This window comes from Planococcus citri, chromosome 3 (assembly GCF_950023065.1).
Source record: "Planococcus citri chromosome 3, ihPlaCitr1.1, whole genome shotgun sequence".
NCBI classification, from domain to species: domain Eukaryota; kingdom Metazoa; phylum Arthropoda; class Insecta; order Hemiptera; family Pseudococcidae; genus Planococcus; species Planococcus citri.
In genome coordinates this window covers 27,419,055-27,439,372 of record NC_088679.1, presented here as the reverse complement: position 1 = coordinate 27,439,372, position 20,318 = coordinate 27,419,055, and the positions used below count along the sequence as shown (strand labels likewise).

The 20,318-nt window shown below is 34.2% G+C and overlaps 2 protein-coding genes across 4 annotated transcripts in view; one reads left to right on the top strand and one right to left on the bottom strand.

Moving 5' to 3' along the window:
• Nucleotides 1-459: 459 nt before the first annotated feature.
• Nucleotides 460-2,521, bottom strand: LOC135840187 (uncharacterized). Its single transcript, XM_065356581.1, has 3 exons — nucleotides 1,892-2,521; nucleotides 1,666-1,818; nucleotides 460-1,599 (listed from the first exon to the last, which is right to left on the bottom strand). The coding sequence occupies exons 1-3, from the start codon at nucleotides 2,411-2,413 to the stop codon at nucleotides 709-711; spliced, it is 1,566 nt and encodes a 521-aa protein (XP_065212653.1). The 5' UTR covers nucleotides 2,414-2,521; the 3' UTR covers nucleotides 460-708.
• A 1,612-nt stretch (nucleotides 2,522-4,133) lies between these two features.
• HnRNP-K (Heterogeneous nuclear ribonucleoprotein K) overlaps nucleotides 4,134-20,318 on the top strand; it is a 71,232-nt gene continuing 55,047 nt past the window's right edge. The window contains exon 1 of one of the 3 annotated variants that reach the window (XM_065358194.1): nucleotides 4,134-4,296. The gene's annotated coding sequence lies outside the window, so the exon portion shown is untranslated. Of the gene's footprint in view, nucleotides 4,297-19,187; nucleotides 19,694-20,318 lie in introns of those variants that run through there. The other 2 variants (XM_065358195.1, XM_065358196.1) reach the window with 2 other exon arrangements.

Here is a 20,318-nt window from a genome sequence, read left to right as displayed (position 1 = left end):
AACATAAATCTTACATCGCACAGGATTAATAGGCTTTTACAATTAATAAATTGTCTTATTTTTTCTTTTAAAATGAACTACATTGAAAAAAAACACTATTTTAGTAAGACGAAACTGAAAATATACTCGATGGTAATTAGCAATCGTCACGTTTTAAAGCCAATTTGTCATCATTTCCCTGTGAAATTAGACAATACTTAAAAGATGGGAATTTTGGTTTCTAATTACATAAAAAATACCGAGATGCCATAGCATACATATTACTCAGCTAGATTGAAATGTAACTGTTTGTCAGAATTCAAAGCTACTCAGAATAATCAAAGAAGGTAAATTTTTTTCATAATTCTAAGGTGTTTGTGTTGACTTCATTTCATAATTTTAATTCTATGTCAGCATCGGATGACAATGAAAATGCTGTGTAATTGAATCGAAATTACGCGAAAGAAAAAATATGCAAAATGTATCGAAATATGTTATCATCGGAAAGTACAAAATTTACAATGATACGAATACTTATGATTACAAGCGAAGTACCTCTATTTTATATTTTACCTAAAGATAGTACAGAAAAAATTTCTTGGTTCAAGATTTAAATTCTGTATTGATTAATTTATTAGAAACATAGAAACACTTGCTAACGAGGAAGACGAAACGTGAATTGAAAAAAAGAAAACACAAGTAAAAATTCCGGATTTTTAAAAATTCCAATTATGATTTCAAACTTTGGAAAAATGTATCAGGTACGCTGCTTTCTCGGTTTCGTAGACGGATTATCATCAGAGATATATCGTGCTCACACATCGATCTTAAAACATAGAACGGCATTACAGCCAGGAGACTAATGTTCATATCGAAATATTGATTTTTCATCTTAACAATACCTCGTTTACTAACATCATAACTAAGCGCCAAGTTTACGATTTCAGTAAGAGCTACACAGCTTTCTATCAGCTTGTTCTCAGTTTGTTCTTTACGGCTCATCTTGAAATGGTATCGAAATTCTGGCGAGAATACTTCAAAATGTAACAGAGCGTAGGTATTCGCTTCAGTATAACTCCGGGCGGATTCGGAGCAAGTTATTCCTATACTGTGTGCTCCACAAGCAAGGCTTTCGGAAATGCGAGTTTGGGTGTATCGAAGGGTTTTGTGATAACCCATATTCGGGATTTCTACCAACTCCTTCCAAGCCATTCTTATGGAAGGGGCTGCGCTTTCATTTATGGCATACGGTATTTTCACTGACGACTTCTTACTATGAATTAATTCTACCAAAATATCGTCTAACGAAACGAGTCCAAACGTATCTGAAAGAAATCGGCAGACTTCCAAGTCTGGACACACTATGATGATATCCAAGTACATGTGGTCGTCAGATGATTCATTCGAAGCCGTCATCGTTGTGAAATCGATGAACGAAACATTATCGTCCTGACAAGCCATTGCAGCGATTAATGATTCAATCGATGCATTCGAATCTGATGATGCGGATCGAGTTTTCCTTCTTCGTTTTGATGGATCCATGAGACTGACGAATTCGTCGTTCGATCTGGAGTTGCTTGAATCATGCGACGATATACTGCTTTCGTCCGCGTCACAAACCTTAAACCAATTCGATTATTTTCAATAAAAAGAACGCAAATTAAAAGTCAGACATTGAATACTTACATCCATAGGTACCGTTTCTGCTTTATTTTGCGTTCTCGTATCATTTTCATGAGCTTTATTATTAGAATCATCATCAGCACACTTGATAAAGTTCGAATGAAGTACACTTCGAGCAGGTAGACCGGATCGATACAGTGATTTCATAACTTTAAACTACAAAAAATAAGGAGATGGAATTAATTTTTCGTCTATTAATTTCGAATTCGAAATTTTCTCTTCAACTTGCGTTAGTTGAATGTTCATCAGAAAAACACTCGTCTGCACTGATTCCGTCGTTATAGCGAATGTTGATTTTAGCTGGAAAAGGGTAACAGGATATTTGCTGGGCAGTATTGACAACAGGCTGTCGATTAAGCTTGTCGATGTCCGCGACCGGAAACACAAGATTTCTCAATAATTTCAAATCTTTCGTAATCTTAAATATCGACGCCGGATCAGTCATTGCTGTCACAGTCCCAACGTTTTTCTCCGGTACGGGTTCCTGATTCTCACTTAGGATAGAAAACAGCACATCTATAACCGGTTCTTTCGCCAACTTTACGCAATATTTTGTCAATAGCTTTTCAAATTTCGAACGAACGTCTTGCATAAATGTCAACGAATTATCACTGGACATAACTTTTTTGTAAATTAATGCTCGGCGATTAGAAGCACTATCCCGAGTTCTGGGATTACCCAAAAACATATCGCGCAGCGGATTACGAATGTCATGATCACCGGCCGAATTATTTGCCGAATTACCACTCATTTTGGAAGAACACAAAATGAAAATTCAAAAGACGACTCAGAATTTTCAAATTTTCAATGCTCCCTCCAACCAAGGGATCCAAACAAAAACAAAAACATTTCGGCACTTCTGGGGTTTCTGCTTTAGGGTGATTAGCTGATGCCAGGGTTGTACATGTTTAAAACAAAAATGTTTTAAACATGTTTAAAACACGTTTAAAACAACAGAAAAAAAACAGAACGATGTTTTAAACAAAAAAAGCCATTTAAAACCGTTTAAAACAGTGTTTTTTTTTGTTTTAAACGTGTTTTTTTTCAACTCCAATTTCCTAAAAAAAACATGTTTTTTTAAATCGTCGGCTTAGTGCGGAAAGGTGCCTCGTGAAATTCGTTACTTGACACCTGTGTAAAACGGTCTTTCCACTCTGAGCACCATCTATCAGTCCAAATGTTCAAACCAAAAGTTATGTTACCTCAAGGCACCCTTCCCATCACCTAAGATGCCTTTAGATTTGAACTTGGACTGATAGATGGCGCTCAGTGTGGAAAGGCAGTTTTACACAGGTATCAAGTAACGAATTTCACGAGGCACCTTTCCGCACTTAGCCGACGAAATTTCTTGTTGAAAAAAAGTGAAATTGAACAAACGGTATTTATAGAGGCAAATTTTGTGTTTTGATTCCAATTTTTCAATATTTCTTGAGCTTTATAGCTATTTTATGACGTCACATCTTAAAAATTGATGTCTGATGAACTCAAAACAAATGAATTTGTGTTTAAAACACATTTTAAACGTGTTTAAAACGCGTTTTAAACACATAGTTTTAAACAAGGAAAAAAAACTGTTTTAAAACAAAAAAAACGTTTTAAATAAAAAAAAACGTTTTTTTTGTTTTTTTTAAAAAAAACACGTTTTTGTACAACCCTGGCTGATGCTGATACTAGCGTATGTGTGCAGTCTAATTTACTGACTTCGGGGTCCCGTTGTTCGCACGTACGCAGGTACGCGTATACATACGCGCGTGGGGGGGTGTGTTTCGACGGTGTATAGCTACATATATAGCGTTAAAAAACGCAAACCGGCAAGCTGCCTCCGTGGCGGCTTAGCTATGTAACGGATTGCTGTGCAAGAGGTCTTGGGTTCGATTCCCGCGGCCGGCACAAATTTTTTCAAATTTTTTTTTCGCGATTTTTATTTTTACGTGTTGAATTTATACAGAAAAAGTAATTAAATTATTTTTTTTTGCTTTCAAACAATGAATAAATTTATCAATATTATTTTTTGAATGATATGCCGAATTAGGCGAGGCGAAGCCGAGCCGTTTAAAATTTATATTTCATTCGATGAGCATTACTCCCCTTGGTGAGTTCAGACGGAGGCTGGACATTTACCGTGTATGTAGCACTTGCGGTTGTTTATAAAAAAATTGTACTCACCGAGGCCGAAGGCCGAGGGAAGTTAACAGACATAGTATGAACAACAAAGCGACCCGCGCAACCGAGGCGAAGCCGAGGTGAGCGGACACAACGCCCCCCAACACTAAAAACAACGGTCATGAGTGTCATGACTTCTTGCTCACCAATTGTATGATGGGACCCCGAAGTCAGTAAATTAGACTGCACACATACGCGAGTGATGCTGATTAGAGTAGTGACGTCATTTTGACTCTTGACTATCTCTTGACCAGGCAATGATATATCTCGGAGGCACGACGTGGTTGTTTACAAGCGCTAACGCTAACGATTGAAAATGATGGAAGATGGAACGATTCAACGATTTGACTACTGTGGGACGTTTTTGATCGATGATAGCCTCCATTTTGTAAAGTTTACTCTACAATAATCAAGAAAAGCCGGTAGATTACTATTCCGAAGATATTTCGTATTAATTAGCCATCAATTTGGGTAAGTACTTCCATATTTTATTCATGTATCAATGTCACCGACACACATTTTCATAGCGGTTTCTTCGCGTTCATTCAAAAGCAATGTTGAATCGTTTATGATTCATTGATCGGAGCGAAATACTATTGCTTATATGTTTTTCCTTCGCGACCAAAATGATATCTATTGCGAAGAATTTTCCTATCGCTACGATCTAATCTAATATTCATTATTTTTTCTAACTTACTGTTTTTTATCTATTAATCCGATTTCCTTCGTGTGTTTATCATATTGTTAAGATCCTTTGTTTATTAACAATTTACTCCTCAATTACGAAGATAAATCTGTTAATTTGCTAGATAATTTTTTCACGGTCGGTTCAAATCCTCAAAATGAAGATTAAACCAACACCCTGCACCATCTCGTGTAATCAGAAAGATTTTTTATTTGTTGATAACAACTTGTCTGTTGTAATCCTGAGAAAGGTTTCTAATCTCTAAAATGCACCGGAAAAAATGCTTTTGTTGGAGATTTCTATCGTATATCACATTCGATGAGCCATGTGATTGTAGTAAGGATACCGATTAAGCCTGCTGTGTTTATACTTCGATTGGCAGAAGATTAATTTATAAATAAGGTTTCTTCGTGCCTAAAGAAGCTCTACAAGGGTGTCTAGTTTCATATGTCAGTCTGCTTCTCGATGCTAAGGTGGATAAAAAAATGATGTATTTAAATGTACCTAATACTAAATCGATACGTTTGTTGTTAGCTCTCATGTTGACATTTCCTTTGACAATTTATCGCTATGAATAAATAGTTTTCCATTTTCCCATGTTTACGGTGATATTGATAGAAGAATTTAGTAATATTTGTTTCACTTTTATACCCATATGAATATTACAATATGTTTACGACTTACCGTTACCATGGTTGTGTTTGACATTCGTCCTATAATTGATTGGTATTTGTTCTCGTATACATATTTATAATTATGTCGTTTTTATATTATAAAATCAGCTCGAAATGATAGCCATGTAGGGTTAGGTAGGTACGTTTACGCTACGGTAAGCGTTAATGATTCATTTACTTGAACGAGCTCGTCGTCGTGTTCGAGAAGCTTTTGAATTTTGATGTTTTCAACAATTATTATTTGAAAAACGTTTCCTGTTTTTTGTACGGTTACAATTTTTCAATACACAGTATATTACGTGATGAAAAAAATACTACATTGTAGAATATTCTGCTATTGTCACAAAACCTCCTACGAACTGATTAAATTTTTTTTTCAAATTGAAAGTCAGCCTTGAGTTATGAGAGCCAAGTTAAATGACTAATGAACAACGTTTAAACAGGCGTTTGAACTTTTCGGCCGATAAATTAACCATATCGAGATTTAATTTGGGACAAGCAAACGTTATTTGTTTTATAAACGAGCAGGAAATTGCGTACTTGTATTTTTGAACGAACGCGTATCAATCTTGTCATAATGTTTTTTCTTCCCTTCCCCCCCCCTCCCCGTCTTTGTTATACGAGTAGAATCGCGAACATTACATTTATCAAGTTTTTTGTCGTGTAATGCTCCTGGTCAATGTACCAAACTGAGAAATTTTTAGAAGTTATAAAAATATCTACGAAGCTGTGTACTTTTCGGTTCAGTAATTTTTTTTTCAAATCTTTGATTTGGTTCGCTTATGCGGTTAATTGTGATTATGCGAGATAAATTCGTCGAACGAGATTAATTAATTTTCTTAATCGAGTGGCTGTCGAAAGAAAATTCTGTTCTTTCTTCCTATTGTTTTATAATCGAACTAATAGACAGAGACACTAGAATGAATCAGTAGGGATGTTGTTGTCTTATCTGTTTATTAATGTTTTCAAACAAGTTTTTCCTTAAAATTAGTTATCAACGAATAATCAATTATATCATTCGGTGTTTTTTTTTAAACGTAAAGATTTTTGTATTAATTCATTTTTCTTATTCGAAATAAAATTTCAAATCGCCTCACTTTCGTCGAAAGCAAACTTCGAAGAGTAAATTGAATTTTAGTAGGGTATGCTTTTGAAAGACATTTTCGCAAACGAGTGAAATGAACTTGGTTGCATTAAAAGCCAAGATTAAGTAAAGCGTGTCCCAAAATGAGGCTTCTATTATGTTCATCAAAGGAACTTGGAGTACTTTAGAGTGTACTGATAATTAAAGTGACTAGTTTGTCGTATTCTGACGCACATTGTGTACGTCTTTTGACGATGAAAATGGTTTAGGTTTAGTATTGATACGTGTTTTTTATGTGTCGATTACCTCTCATGGTATTGGTATTCGTTTTGATGGATGGGAATACGGTATTTTTGGTGTGTTTTATGCGTTCATTTTTCCGAATTTTCTGTTGAAAATTTAGAAAAAAAGAACAATCGAATTCTATCATTGATGGTTTCATCTTTGTGACTGTTTCAAACTATTTTTTTCTTGTCATTTTTTCTACAATTTTAATTACTTTTAATTTTTTTTACTAAAACTTGTATGTACTTGTCGTTTTGACATTTTTGCTAAATTCAGCCTATTTTAAATTTAAATTTTAATGGCATAAGGCATACATTGCAGTCTGTGATGAAGTGAAATTTTGATACCTTCTGCTTTTTTACTGTCTTTAGTTAACAGCATTTTAATAAATTTCATAATCAACAGCGCATCAGCTCAAGGTCAAAAAAATTTCATTCTATTTAATTAAAATTTCTTTTTTGTTGGAATCTTTGACAATGAGGAATTTCTCGTAATTTTTTCTGTGTGTATTTTTTGTTCGCAAAGAATACCTACGTAGGCGGTCGGAGACATTGATTTAAAGTTGATGTCTTTGTCCGAGTTACCAAAATTGTGAGAGCTTTTTATCTCATTTTTATTTTTTGAACGTATAAAAATATCTCGAGTGAAAGAATTTTTCCAATGTAGATATTCGGTTTTATTCGAATCTGGTGGTGTTGGATAGATTTTTTCAAAAAATTGGGATAATATGTATATCCTGAACGTGTGAGGTGTCTTGACATGATCAGAAGCAAGTACATACATATTGGTAATTGAGAAAATGGGAATGAAAGCTTCAAGGTGGGGTTCATCTGTGACTGGTTTTTTGGAGAGCCGGGAGGGGAGGAGATGAAATAATTGCCGGGTGACCTTGAACAATTGTGGAGAAAATTTTTCAGCGTGTGATGTACTTGAGCACTTTTTATTGGGGTTCAAAATTTCGAAATTTTCAGAAAAAATTTGATTATTTTGAAATGATTTTCGCACAACAGGAAACTATGTATTTTTGGACATTTCTGAATGAACTTACAAAAATATAGGGAGAAGGGAAGAGAGGAGGACCAAGACTAAATTCTTCATTTGTCTTTCGAGGGAATTTTTTGAGACTTTGACTTCAAAATACACAAAACTCGGATTTTTTAGTGAGAATTTGACCACCTCCTCACACCCACTCCATCCTTCCTTGAAATAAAAATGTTGACTGTCTGAGTTAATTTTCAATTTTCATTGAATTTTTAAAAATTCAACTCCATTATTTTGCCAAAAAATACGAAAATTTTGTAATTTGGTATTTTCCTATACCGGTTTATTTCTCATCAACTCGTACCAAAAGAAGAAGTTGTGTCTTCCAGATTCACTCAATTTGTTCTGAAAATTCATATAAGGTATTAAAACTCAGCGATCTCGAATTACTGAAAATCTACATGTCCCACTTGCACATTTTTTGGATTTAAAAAAAAAATCGAAATTTGTGGGACGAAGAGACATGAACTTGGTTGTCGAAAACCAACGAAGACCTCATCAGGAGTTATTTTTAACCTTTTGGTATTCTGACAATGTTATTTAAAGAGCACAAACGTAGGTCGTTCCTCAATTGTTTATTATTTGATTTTTTTATGTAAATTTGGGCCACCAATCCTCCAAAAAAAACACATAAGTTTGAAATTTTTTGGTGTAGATGATCTGTTGATATCTTCTTGCTTGCATGTTATTATGTGTAGATTATTTGAAAAGCTCGAAGTTCGTTTTTGACAATTTCAGAAGTTTTCAAAATTGAAAATATCAGTCTTCTCCCGAAAAATAGGTGCAATAATTTTGTGTATTTGAAGAGATCATCTTGACCAAAAAATCGGGTCGCAGCTAGAAAAAAAATCAAAATCTTAATTTCTCGTATAAGCTCATCGAGCAAGAGGTAAAAATATCTGGTAACCGATTTAAACCCCTACAACATGACATTAGAAATTAAATTGAGCTCATATGATACATAAGCCATGAAGTCAATTTGGGCAGCTAAAATTTTTGATTTAGAAGATTTTTTGACTGCTCGTTCAAATCGCACCTTGGGAGTAATGAAGTTACATCTAAAAAAAAAAAATCGATTTTGACATTTTTGCATTATTGGGTTTTATATGACCGACCCCCCCCCCTCCAGGAATCTTACTGGGTCACTTTTATAGTGACTTAGTCACTTTTTTCACGAAAAGTCACTTTTGGTTACTTTTTTCATTAAAAGTCACTATTGGTCACTTTTCTTCCAAAAAAGTCACTTTTTTGAATTTTTTTTTTTCGTTTTTTAAACAAAAAAAAACGTTTTTAATCGAAATTATCTTTTTTTACTCATTTTGGAAGGGTTTTATGCGAATTTTCTTTATTAAACAATTTTAGAATATTAAAAACACAAATTTTTACTTTTCGAAACATCAATTTTCAAAAGCTTTTGCCTCGCTTCGCTCGGGCTTATTTTCTTTTCTTTTTCAAAATAAAGATGAAAATTTATTTTTTTAAAAATAAAGTACTAAAGCCAAAAAACAAATTTCTCACAAAAAACATCGTTTTTATGCCTCTCAAAATAAAAATTTTCAAGAGCTTTCGCCCTCGATTAGGCCTGTCTTTTTTCATTTTCAAAATCAAATTCCTTCAAAAAAAACATCATTCAAATTCTAAAATTTTAAAAATAAAAAAATGAGCTAAGTACTCGTTCTCACATTAAAAAAACGGATTTTCCGGTGGGGCCAGACTGAAAAATAAAGTAATAGTTTTTAGGTGAGATATTGAACATTTTTTTGCTTTTGTTTTTCGATTTTTTGCTCTCCTGAACGCTGGAATTTAAAAAAAATTGGTCACTTTTTTGGTCACTTTTTTCACTGATGAAAGTCACTAAAGTCACTTTTTTTTAGAAAAATTTGGGTAAGATGCCTGCCTTGACCAAAAATAACTCTTTGAGTTGGGTACATTATCTGGATCTTGTAAAAACGCAATTGGCCTAACTCCAAATCCCAACAACATTGCAAGTTGTTTGGAGTTATAAGGGTAGATCTCAAAAAACTCCACATTTTTTGTGTAAATTTTGTACGTACAAAATGTTAAAAAACACTTTTGATTGTTTTGAATGTTTGTCAGATAAAAATAGTCATAAGAAGTGTATTTTTTATTAAAATGGAAAAAATGTTTTCACACATAATGAAATTTTAGTTTTTTGAGAAATATTCAAAAACTAAGCACTCTAGAAAAAAACTAACAGCATTATGTCGATTAGAAATTTAATGTTCTGCAACTTTGTTAACATGACATTTTTTTTTACACTTCCTTTCGCTTCCAGATCAATTTTAATGAAAGGTTATAGACTTATAACTCAAAATGTTTTCCAAACATTGAAATATTTCCTCTTTAAGATTATATTTCTCAAAGTGTTCTTATGCTAAATGAAGGTACGATACCAGATCTTTAAAATGAGGTGCTATTTATTCCTTATAATTAATTATAAGTTGATGAAAATAACAGGGATGAAAAGCCTTAAAATGAAACTTCAGCTTTTGGCTTTTAGCTTGAAATTTCTAAATTGAAACTTTTGGCTTTAGCTTTCGGCTATCTTGATTTTTAAGGCTTGCTTCAGCCAAACTTTCAGCTTCCAATGGCTTTCCTTATATTTTCAATTTAGCAGCTTTCAGCTATATTTCATTAAGCTTTTAGCTTTAAACTTTTGGCTGTAAGCTTTTGACTTCAAACTTTTAGCTGATACGCCATCAATTTACAAAAAAAGGGAATTAAAAATTAAATCAGGTGCATTGATTTCATAATTAATTAGTGATAGGTGGAGAATATTCATTGCTAGAAGTATTTTCATTTATTTTTTTTTTCATTTCATAAAATCGCATTAAAATGAAATTGAATGACATTTTTTTCATTTTTTTGTTTTTTCTGAATTTAAAGTATTCAATTTTGCAAAAAAGCCTTTGAAAAAGCCCAAAAAAATGAAGCTTTTGGCTTGAAAAAAATGAAACTTGCAAACTTTCAGCTTTTGGCTTAGTGCGAAAATTTGATCGGCTTTCAGCTTTCGGATTTAAGCTTTCGGCTAGCTTTTCATCCCTGGAAAATAATGAATCAAGTTTTATAAAAAAAAAAGAAAATCACTCTCCTGTAAAATTTCACTTTTTTGAGATGTACCTAACCTTATTACTCCCAAGGTGCGAAATATTCTCGATTTTGCGATTTGAATTGCATGGAAGAATAGAGGGTAAGGAGGTGGATCAGAGAGTTGCCTTATTTTCAGCACTGGATCTCTTGGTTCAGTGTAAGCAGGCACCTGTATCCTTCAGCTGACGTTCTTCTTTCCCTCTGGAAGACTAAGTACCTATAAAATATCGCTTTCATGCGCCACCTCGTTCTCGATTATCGAGTAACATTTTTGTTTTGCAATTGGCTATATGATAGGAAAAAAATCCATTTATCAACGATGATCGAGCAGTTAATCCATTATTCATCGACAAACTATAGAGAGACTATTCGTGATGTAAAAATTTATTATTCAATAGATATACACGATGGTATATGTACCTACGTTGGACGAATAACAGTGGTGAGATGTTAAGGGTGTGGAAATGGTGGCGGGGTTGAAGGCGTATGTGTGTATAATAAGTATGGTATAGGTATACTTGTTAGTACAGTATGGTATACCTCTACCAGTCCGAGTGCATTTTATACTTTAAATGTAACTTTTCGCCGGTAAAATCACAACAAAACCGTTACCATGACATCGAAACGGAAAATTACAGTGGACATGGTCGACACGTTTTTTTTCTCTTTCTACGTTTAAATATTACCGCTTTTTTTTGCCATTTTTACTCGACACACACTTACTCGCGTACGTTTAAATGACTGTTGAGTGCTATGGACGTCGAGCAAATGTTGGGAAAAACGTGACTTAAACGTATCGAATTCGAGAGATACTGCTCATTTCCACGAAACTTATTAATATTACACCCTACCTACCCTTCTGCGAACCCTTTACTTTCGTATGCGTGATGTCCCTTTGGACGACGATGACGCCTTTGGTCGACAGATTATGCTTACAAATTGCATACCTAACGTAAGTTTTATGTGCAGAAAGAGAGTGAAAACAGAGGAAGGGTTTTGTCAGTCTTGGCAAAAGGAACGAGAACGAAGAAGGAATCCCTGGCATTATGATTTCTGGTGGAGAAAATACATACGAGTACCTACTAATGTATTCATGTGATGTGACACAGATGAGTAAAATTATGGTCGACGACACGCGATCCACATCAGGATATAAATCTAAAAACACGACGAACAGTTGTCGAAGACACGATATGCCACTCGTATTTAGCATTATTGTAAAGTGGTCGCGGGATATTTTTAATAATTGAAAAATCGTCCTCGCCCTTCTTCCTTTCCTCGCGTTCTTTCGATGTTGTTTTAACGATAAACTTTTCCCTTTTCGGTTAATTATTTAAAAAGTATCGGGAAAAAGTTGTTCGGTCGGTCGGTCCGTTATAATATAGTTTTACCCAAAGATGTACGAGTGTAATATGGGTTCTGGGTTTTGAAAAGTTATGAAAGAAAAGTTGAAGAAAAAGGAAAGCAAACCGAGTCGAGCGTGAAGGGAAGAGAAGGGGGGGGGGAGAAAAAACGAACGACGAAATTAGATACCATTTTCGACTTTATTAACCGGCGCAAATTCTCGATTTAAAAATTTATGAATCGAAGAATGTACAAAAGTAGAACGTCGCGTTTAATGTCGTGCAAAGTTTATAATATTTATACGACTTTTGTACGACTTTACCAGTTACACGAATGACCAGCTCGATGACAAGAATTATTTATTAATTACTACGTGCCATTCGTTCGGGTTCGGTAGGTTGGTCCCTTCTTTATTCTTTTCTCTATATCTCTTTTTTTTTTTTTTTTGTATTTTTAACCCCGTTGAAAAAAAAACCATTAGGCGAAGTTTGAGAGAAGAAGTGAACTTTTGAATTTTACGACTTACAAGACTGCAGTGGTGTGAGGTGCGTAGGACAGACTAGACCGATTTTCTGAAACCTTGAAAAAGCCACGAGAACTCGAGTCTGTATCAAATTTCAAGGACGATTCGAAATTTTCCTGCAAGACTATTTTAGGATAGACTCCGAGGCTCAAGTAGAGCGTGAAATTTTTCAACGCGGAGTAACTTCGGTGAAGTGGGAGGAGGGTGTCTTTATTCGAGCGTTTCGTCATTTTTTCCTCGCGTGGGATGAATTTAGGTGATTTTCATGATATTGGTTGGTATTTTTTGGCTGATTTTTCTGATTTTTTTTTTCATTTGGAATTTTGTACTTACATATGGAGAAATTGTATGAGTTGAATCGTCAAAATTTATTTTTGCACTTCCTTCTGTTTTGAAAAGGAACGATTTTTTTTTGATTTTTTATTTTACATCAAGTTTCGAGGCTCTGTCAAAATGCAAGTTTCGAGTTTCAAGTGGTTTCCTTGTTAGTAAAAAATACAGTATGTAAACGAAGTTGAAGGTTATATTCTGTAAAGCTATTTCTTCACTACCTAGTTCACTTAATCATATTGTATTTGAAGTACGTTCGTAGGTGATGTTGAAATATACTCTCTTCTACACCTCCTACTGCCCTGTCTCTATTGATCTTTTCTATATTCAACTCTTTGAGTATTAGTCCATGTGTATTTTCGACTCGATTAAAAATAAACTCATTGGATTATTACGTTTCACCAGTCGATCGAAGATATGAACGGTGCTTTTTCAGTTCATGCGGTATATGGGTTATTGGGAAAGTCTCCCTTCTCCCCTTCTACCATATCGTCATGAATCGTAATTGGCGCTGATGACGTTGGTTGATGTTTCATTGTTGAGACTTGTGTTTCAATTGAGTTTTTGTTATGGTTAATTCTTTCATTGTTTTGCTGCCCCCCCCCCCCTTCGTCTAATAAACCATTCAATTTTCATGTTTGTAATAGTGAAGTTTGTTTTTTTTTTTTGAAACTTATTAGATGTATTTTTCTTACTTTTTTAAATAATGATCAGGGCTCATACTGGATTACTAAAGTTACTTGGGTACAAAATTCTGCCTTCTGCTGAAATTGTCAAAAGTCTACCTTTCTGACAAAAACAGCAAAAAATCTAACCTTTTGTCGAGATTTTCGAATAGTCTCGTTTCTTGCTGCCAAAGTGTCACTTTTTTGCAAAAATCCCAAAAAAAATTCATTTTTCCCCCTAAAAATTACTCAAAAGCCCCACTTGTTTCCCTCAAAAAAAAAAAAAAAAATGTCAAAAAGTCTCACTTTTCAACTAAAAAATTGAATTGCGAAAAAGTGACATTTTTTACCCATAATTGCCAAAAATTGTGCTTTTTGCTAAAATTGTCCAAAAGTCTTGCTTATTTATCAAAAATTACCAAGAGAACAAATCTCACTTTTCAGAAAAAATTGCGAACAAATGTAATTTCGTTGCCAAGTAATTCCTAAGAATTGCTTATTTTTTTTCAAATTATTTGTAGAAGTAGGTTGCTTTTTTGCAAAAATTGTAAAAGTCTTGCTTTTTTTGTAAAAATTGTTCTGAAGTAAAGGGTTGCATTTTTGGTAGAAAACCATTCTTGTTTTTGAAATAATACATAAATCTCGTTTTATTTTGTCAAAAATGGTTTTTTCCTCAGAAATTTCAAAAATCCTGACGTTGCCTTGAATTTTTCAAAATGTTTGTCATTTGATTATTAAATGGTCTGAGAAAATACCCCAACTTTCGGTCTTAAATTTTCTGAAAAATTGAATTTTTCCTCTGAATTTTTCAAAAATCCGTTCTGGAGCCATGAGATTTCCTGGAGAAGACTCATTTTTTGCTGGAGGCTTCGGAACATCTCAAACTCTCGAAAAATTGGGTTATAAGGTTCATGACAGCTACATAGTAACCAAAAGCCGAGTTTTCAACTAAAATATGTGTGGAACAATTTTTCAGAAATTGTATGTTGTGTGTATATTGTATAATCTACTTTGTGATTGTTTTGGCATTATTCGTAACTGAGCTGCAGAATTTTTGAATTTGGATTTTTTGTAATAATGTGATTCTATCGAATATTCAAGAATTTTGTCAATTCTGGGCGAACCTCCCCCCCCCCTCCTCAATCCTTCAAGTTTATTTCCTCAAAGCAAGAGGTGGGAACTTTCTAAAAGTTTGAATAATCCAAAAAATGAAAAGGACATGAAAACTTAACCACTTTGAATGAGCGACGATAAATTTCACGGGCATTCTCTATTTTCTCTCTGCTAATTTCAAACCATTTAAACTCATGTGGGAATTTACGATCAATTTTAATGTTTTGCACATGGGGAATATTTGAATTTTAGATTACGTGAAATTTTTCGTGAAAATTTATTTATATTCCCGTCATAAACATTGGTATCGAATGCCAGCGGTTTTTAATGTACAAGTCTTGCCAAATGTTGAGCTATACGTATGTCTGTGTAACGTGTATATTTGTACGTGATTTTACAGCTAATCAGCGGGGTAAAGAGAAGGGTGTGAATGTGAAATGATCGCGAATGAATGAAAATTCTTGGGCACGTGTAACGACCTGTAGTGTATTCTACGAAAGTTGATGAAAAAAAAAACTACGAAAATTGTGTAGGATTAATGTCGGTCGCCTTTGTGTTTTTAGAAATAAACGAGTATAAATTTAGGTATTTATTATTTGTCGAGTTTTAAAAGTTCCATTATTTATGGGCGTTGATACAATACGATGTTTGCGAAAAGTAAATATGCATAGGCTGTGTAAATTGATCAACATTTTCGGCTGAGGTTGGGTTGGTTTGATTTGGTGAGAAGTTAGGGACAAGTGCAGAGGATTGTCCTTTGAAAGTCGTACACGAGAAAGTGGTCTGTAGACAGAAAGACGTACGAACTTGAACTGTGCTGCATCCTGTGGATAATGTGGATGGTACGTAATATGTACAATGATGACTCGTGAAAAAAAATGAGAATGAGTATTTGGATGAAGAGCTACAATTTACAAGATTAAAGTTCAAAAATTTATATCGAAAGTCAAAATTTTTATACGAATATGTTCAAATATCTGTCTGTACTTCTACTTACATGTATTTATGTAAGTACCTAAGTACATAAGCGAAATTTTATATGAAATAATATACATGGATGTATATCGTATTGTAGGTGTAGTTTATGGACCTTTTTTCTCTTTTCTTTGCTTCGTTTTTAGGAACAAAGAAATCTATTTATGTTCGTTGAAGCGATAAATGGTGTAATCTTTTGGAAAATCAGTCCTCTGCTGCGAATAGGCTGAAAATTTCAGCTTCAGCCTAAGCCAACTGTGAGGCTACGGCTGGGCTTAAATATGTAGCGTATAGCTTTTTAATTTTCTAAACGACCTAGTAAGATGGAGTCTGGAAGACGAGTCGAATTTTCGAGCTTGGATACAGGGCGCGGTTGCAGCTTTTTTTATGCCTCTTTCGAACAAAATTCCAGTGACTTTTTTTTGGAGGGGATTGTTTCATTGTTGGTTATGCATCATTTTCGTTTGGTTTTTCGCCTATACATCTTCTTGTTTTATCTTCATCGTATCATGTTTCGAAATATTTTCCATTGAGAATTTGTGGTTTCCTTTTCAGTTTGAGGAGGAAGTTTGTATTATTATCACATTTGCAAACTTCCTTCTCATTTTTTACCCTACAACTTTCTGCAGTAGAGAATTTCCGTAGCCTATACCTAAATGATCGTTGATGACTTCGAATTTTATGGTACAAATATTCTCAAGCAATTAAGCCTATAATCAGAAAATCTCTCTTTCGAGTAAAGTATATCTACGAATGCGAGTAAATGTTTGCAAAGGTGGTGCCATCTGCCATTAAGGGGAAAACATGCGGAAAGAAAGCAGAATCAAAATCGAATTAGAGACGATAGCTTGGCACCGAATGGTAATTTTCAACGACGAAGACGTGAGAACTAATTCGTCAAATGATTTATTTTGGAAATAAAAAATACAATGTTCGGAAAATGTCGATTAAAAACCTTAATACGAGAGAAAAAACGTCATACTCGTGTATGGTTTATTTAAATTATCAGAGAAATCAGGAATTCGGTGATGAAAAGCTTTGAGAAAAATCGAACCGAGTTTTTGATCTAGACAAAATGACAATAAACTTGTTGGATGATGCACAAAAGAGAGTAACTCGTATTTCTTCTGATGATTTTTGTAGTGTAAAATTCAGATCATGATCGAAGTATTTTTTTTTTTTTTTTTGTAGATTTGGTTGTGGGAGACTGAAATCTCTTAAGAACTGTCTTCGACTTGTTTTTGAATTGTTTTTAAATGGATCTAGATTCTAGGTATATTGCAAATATGAATATTGAAGTGAGAAATTTTTCCTTTTTGGGTTTCCCCCCCCCTCACCCGGTGATGTTTGTATACGAAAGGGACGATGTATGAAACCGACTAATTTTTAGAAAATTCGAAAACTAGTTTCATGATCATTCTCGAAATAAATTGTTGATCCTCAGTATGCATTTAGATAATTCAAATATCAGTAATTTTAATGAACTAATAATACTTTTAATTAAAAACTTGATTAATGAAAAGTAACTAATCCTCAATTGTGTTTTTTTTTTGTTTTAGGTGAGTACACATTTTTTCTTGAAGAATATGATAGAATTAAAATAATGTTCTAAGATAATTACATCTGTGGAGAAGTAAGTCTATTCATGATTTTATGGAATTTTATATCGAATTGTTAATCTTACTGTAGAAAAATCGATAGAATTTAAATTTTAAACCTTGCCCTATGGTTTAGCTAGCTCAAATTTGTCTAAAATTTGCTCAAATCAGCTCCAAAATGTTGATTTTAACTTGATAGTAGCCTGGGTAACACTGATCTTTCATGAGCAGTCTTCAACAAAAATATCGTGAAATCGAGTTTTAGGGGTTGAAAACTCAAATTTTGTAAACTTTATTACTTGTGTATGAGAATCATAAGTAAGGAAAAAAAAATTATTGATGTGGACCACCCCCCCCCCCATAATCAAAATTTCAGCTGCTCAAATTGATTTCTCAATTTTTGAAATTTTGAAAATGACAATTTTCCAAAAAAAAAAAATGGTTCATTCATTTTTTGCTTGGTTTTTAAAAAGCATTCAGTAAAAAATATGAAAATTAGTTCTGAGTCTAACATCGACTCCCTGAGACCGAATTCTATCATTTCCTGGCTCTCCTGGAGTTTCCAGCTGGATTTTCGATTTTCCCAATGTTTTTGAATAATTCCTCCAGAAGGCGAGGAAGTCAACTTAGGCTACTAAAAATTGAGTTGTGGCTTATTCGTGACTCGTTCAGCCAGTTAATCCACGATTGTACGATTTCCAAGTGGACACCTTGAGTGTTTGAAATGAGAAATAAATATGTACCAATCTACGTAATTTTCCATTCACAATTTTTCTCAAATATTTTATAGATGAGAGGATGGGTGAAAGTGCCTACGATTTGCAAAAATTGAGTGAATTCTAAAAAATTGATTTTTTATGCCAATTTAAAATAGAATACTTGAAACGCCATTCAAAATAGTTTCCGCGGTTGGGTGAGGAGGGAAGGGGGTGTAGTAGTCTTTGAATCTTCGTTACTTGGCGTTTTTTTTTGTTTGCTCGCTCAAATTTCATCGGTCCGATTTTTAGTCGAAACTAGATCCCGAGGGGAAGGGGAAGGGAGTTCCTGCGGTTGAAAAACCAATTTCGAAAAAAAGCTCATCTTCACCTTCTGTCTCTCTTCCCTTCAATTCTTGCGCCCAAATCATGTCATCGTACCCTGAATATTATGATACAGTTTTCACGACCTTTTTCTGTATATTCCCTGATGATTTACGAGAGTTGAAGAGTTTTTGACGTTTGCGAATTTATTTTTCCTGTAAACAGCGATCCTCAGTAAAAGATAAGGTGTTCTTCGGGTCTATTTCGTAACAGCGATAGGTTTACTTACTGTGGTGTGTGCTTGAAGAAGAAAACTACGGTAGGTCAAGTTAATTTATTGTTTTGCCAGAGGAATAGGCGATTTGAGTGGACCAGACGAAGATCTGTGTGGTTGAATCACCAAGGATTGGTGTACTCGACGGTATGATTCTCGTTCGCGAATAAAGAAAAACCATCGTCGTCGGTGGAAGATGGAGAAAGAGAGAAGCGAAAATTTCTTTCCCAACGTAACGTTATATGTATACCTACGCGAAGAAAAATACCGGTTGATTCTTTAATCGCGTGATCGCGTGCATCAGACTGGTGTCGGTTTGTTTTCCCGTGCGCTGTTTCCACGGTTACCCCGACTGTGGTAATATTGCATTCCGCCCTTTTTGGAGCCGGCCGAAGCGCCCCCTTTGGTCGGTACCGCCGTATAATAATATGGGGGACAGAAAACGATGGCGATTCGGAAGGCGTAACGATTTTGAATATTTCACGAAGCGGTAGCCGATGTAATTTTCTTTTTACATTTTTCATTTTTGTTCTTTTTTCTTTTTTTTTTCTTTTTTTGTTTTGTTTTACGATATTTTTAATATTGAAGACCCCGGTTTTAGTATATATAATCATCGGATCGACCAAATGATATTCGGAGTTGCCTTTGTGAGACAATCGCTAATGGACGAGTGAAACGTGTTAACGTCATTTACGTACTTCTACCTATACGTTGGTTTATCGAAATCGTACTCTTCGGGTAGTTTTTTTTTTTTTTTTTATAAATACGATACGTATTCGTTTCATTTTTTTTTTTTTTTTTTGGTATATATTTTAAACGATACGCTGAACTCTTTTTTTTCGCCTTTTTTTATTTTTGCTCGCAAACATCGGAATATGAAAAGCAAATACGTACGACCGGCTACGCCAAGCTTTTTTTCGTACACGTAGTTGACAGTGTTTGAAGAGGTTAGTTCTTTTTTTCCTTTTTTTTTTGCTTTTTCTACCGTCTCTCTCGTTCCATCTTCATCGTCGTCATCGTCGTCGTCGTGTTCTACGTTAACTCTTCTTCTTGGTCGTGTAAGTTGCAAACTTAGCAAGTTGATGATACTTGGCCGTTGATTGACGAGGGTACTTCTGCCACGTTGCACCAGCATTTCGACGACGAGGTGAGTTGCGTAGCTTTTGTTTTTATTCAAAAGGTTAGGAATTACGAAGGTTTTTACGTGTTTTTCTTTTTTTTTCAACCTACCTTCCCTTCTTTCTGTGTATATTCGGTGATTATAACCGAAGTTGAGTTTTTTTTACGAGGGGATTGCTTCTTTATCGTGTTTTTATAGCGTGTACCGCTGTCGTTATATAAGGTATTGATTTTAGTTGTTTGCTGTTTTATTTTGTAATAAGTACTTATTCATTTTCTGTTTTGATGTTTTTTTGTTTTTTTTTAAATTGCGAATTGTAATTTGTGCTGGAGAGGTGAGGTTTGGAAAGAGTGGAGTGAATTGTTCGAGTAGGAAGTGATGACATGATGCAGAAGTGAGGTGCTTAAAAAGTCTGGTATTTTCGTTGTAAATTCGTTAAAAAATAATTTTACATTAAATTTGAGAGGGAATTGTCAAAACATTCCCGAGTGATGTCGGAATCGCATTTTTGAGAGGAGAAAGAGAAGGGTAAAATTTAAAAATCACACATTTTGATTGGGAAATTTTTTGTCAAGGCACTGTACAAATTTCGAAAATATCCATAAGGATGATTTTGAAATCAGAACTCTTTTTGATTGCAGGATCCCAAGAT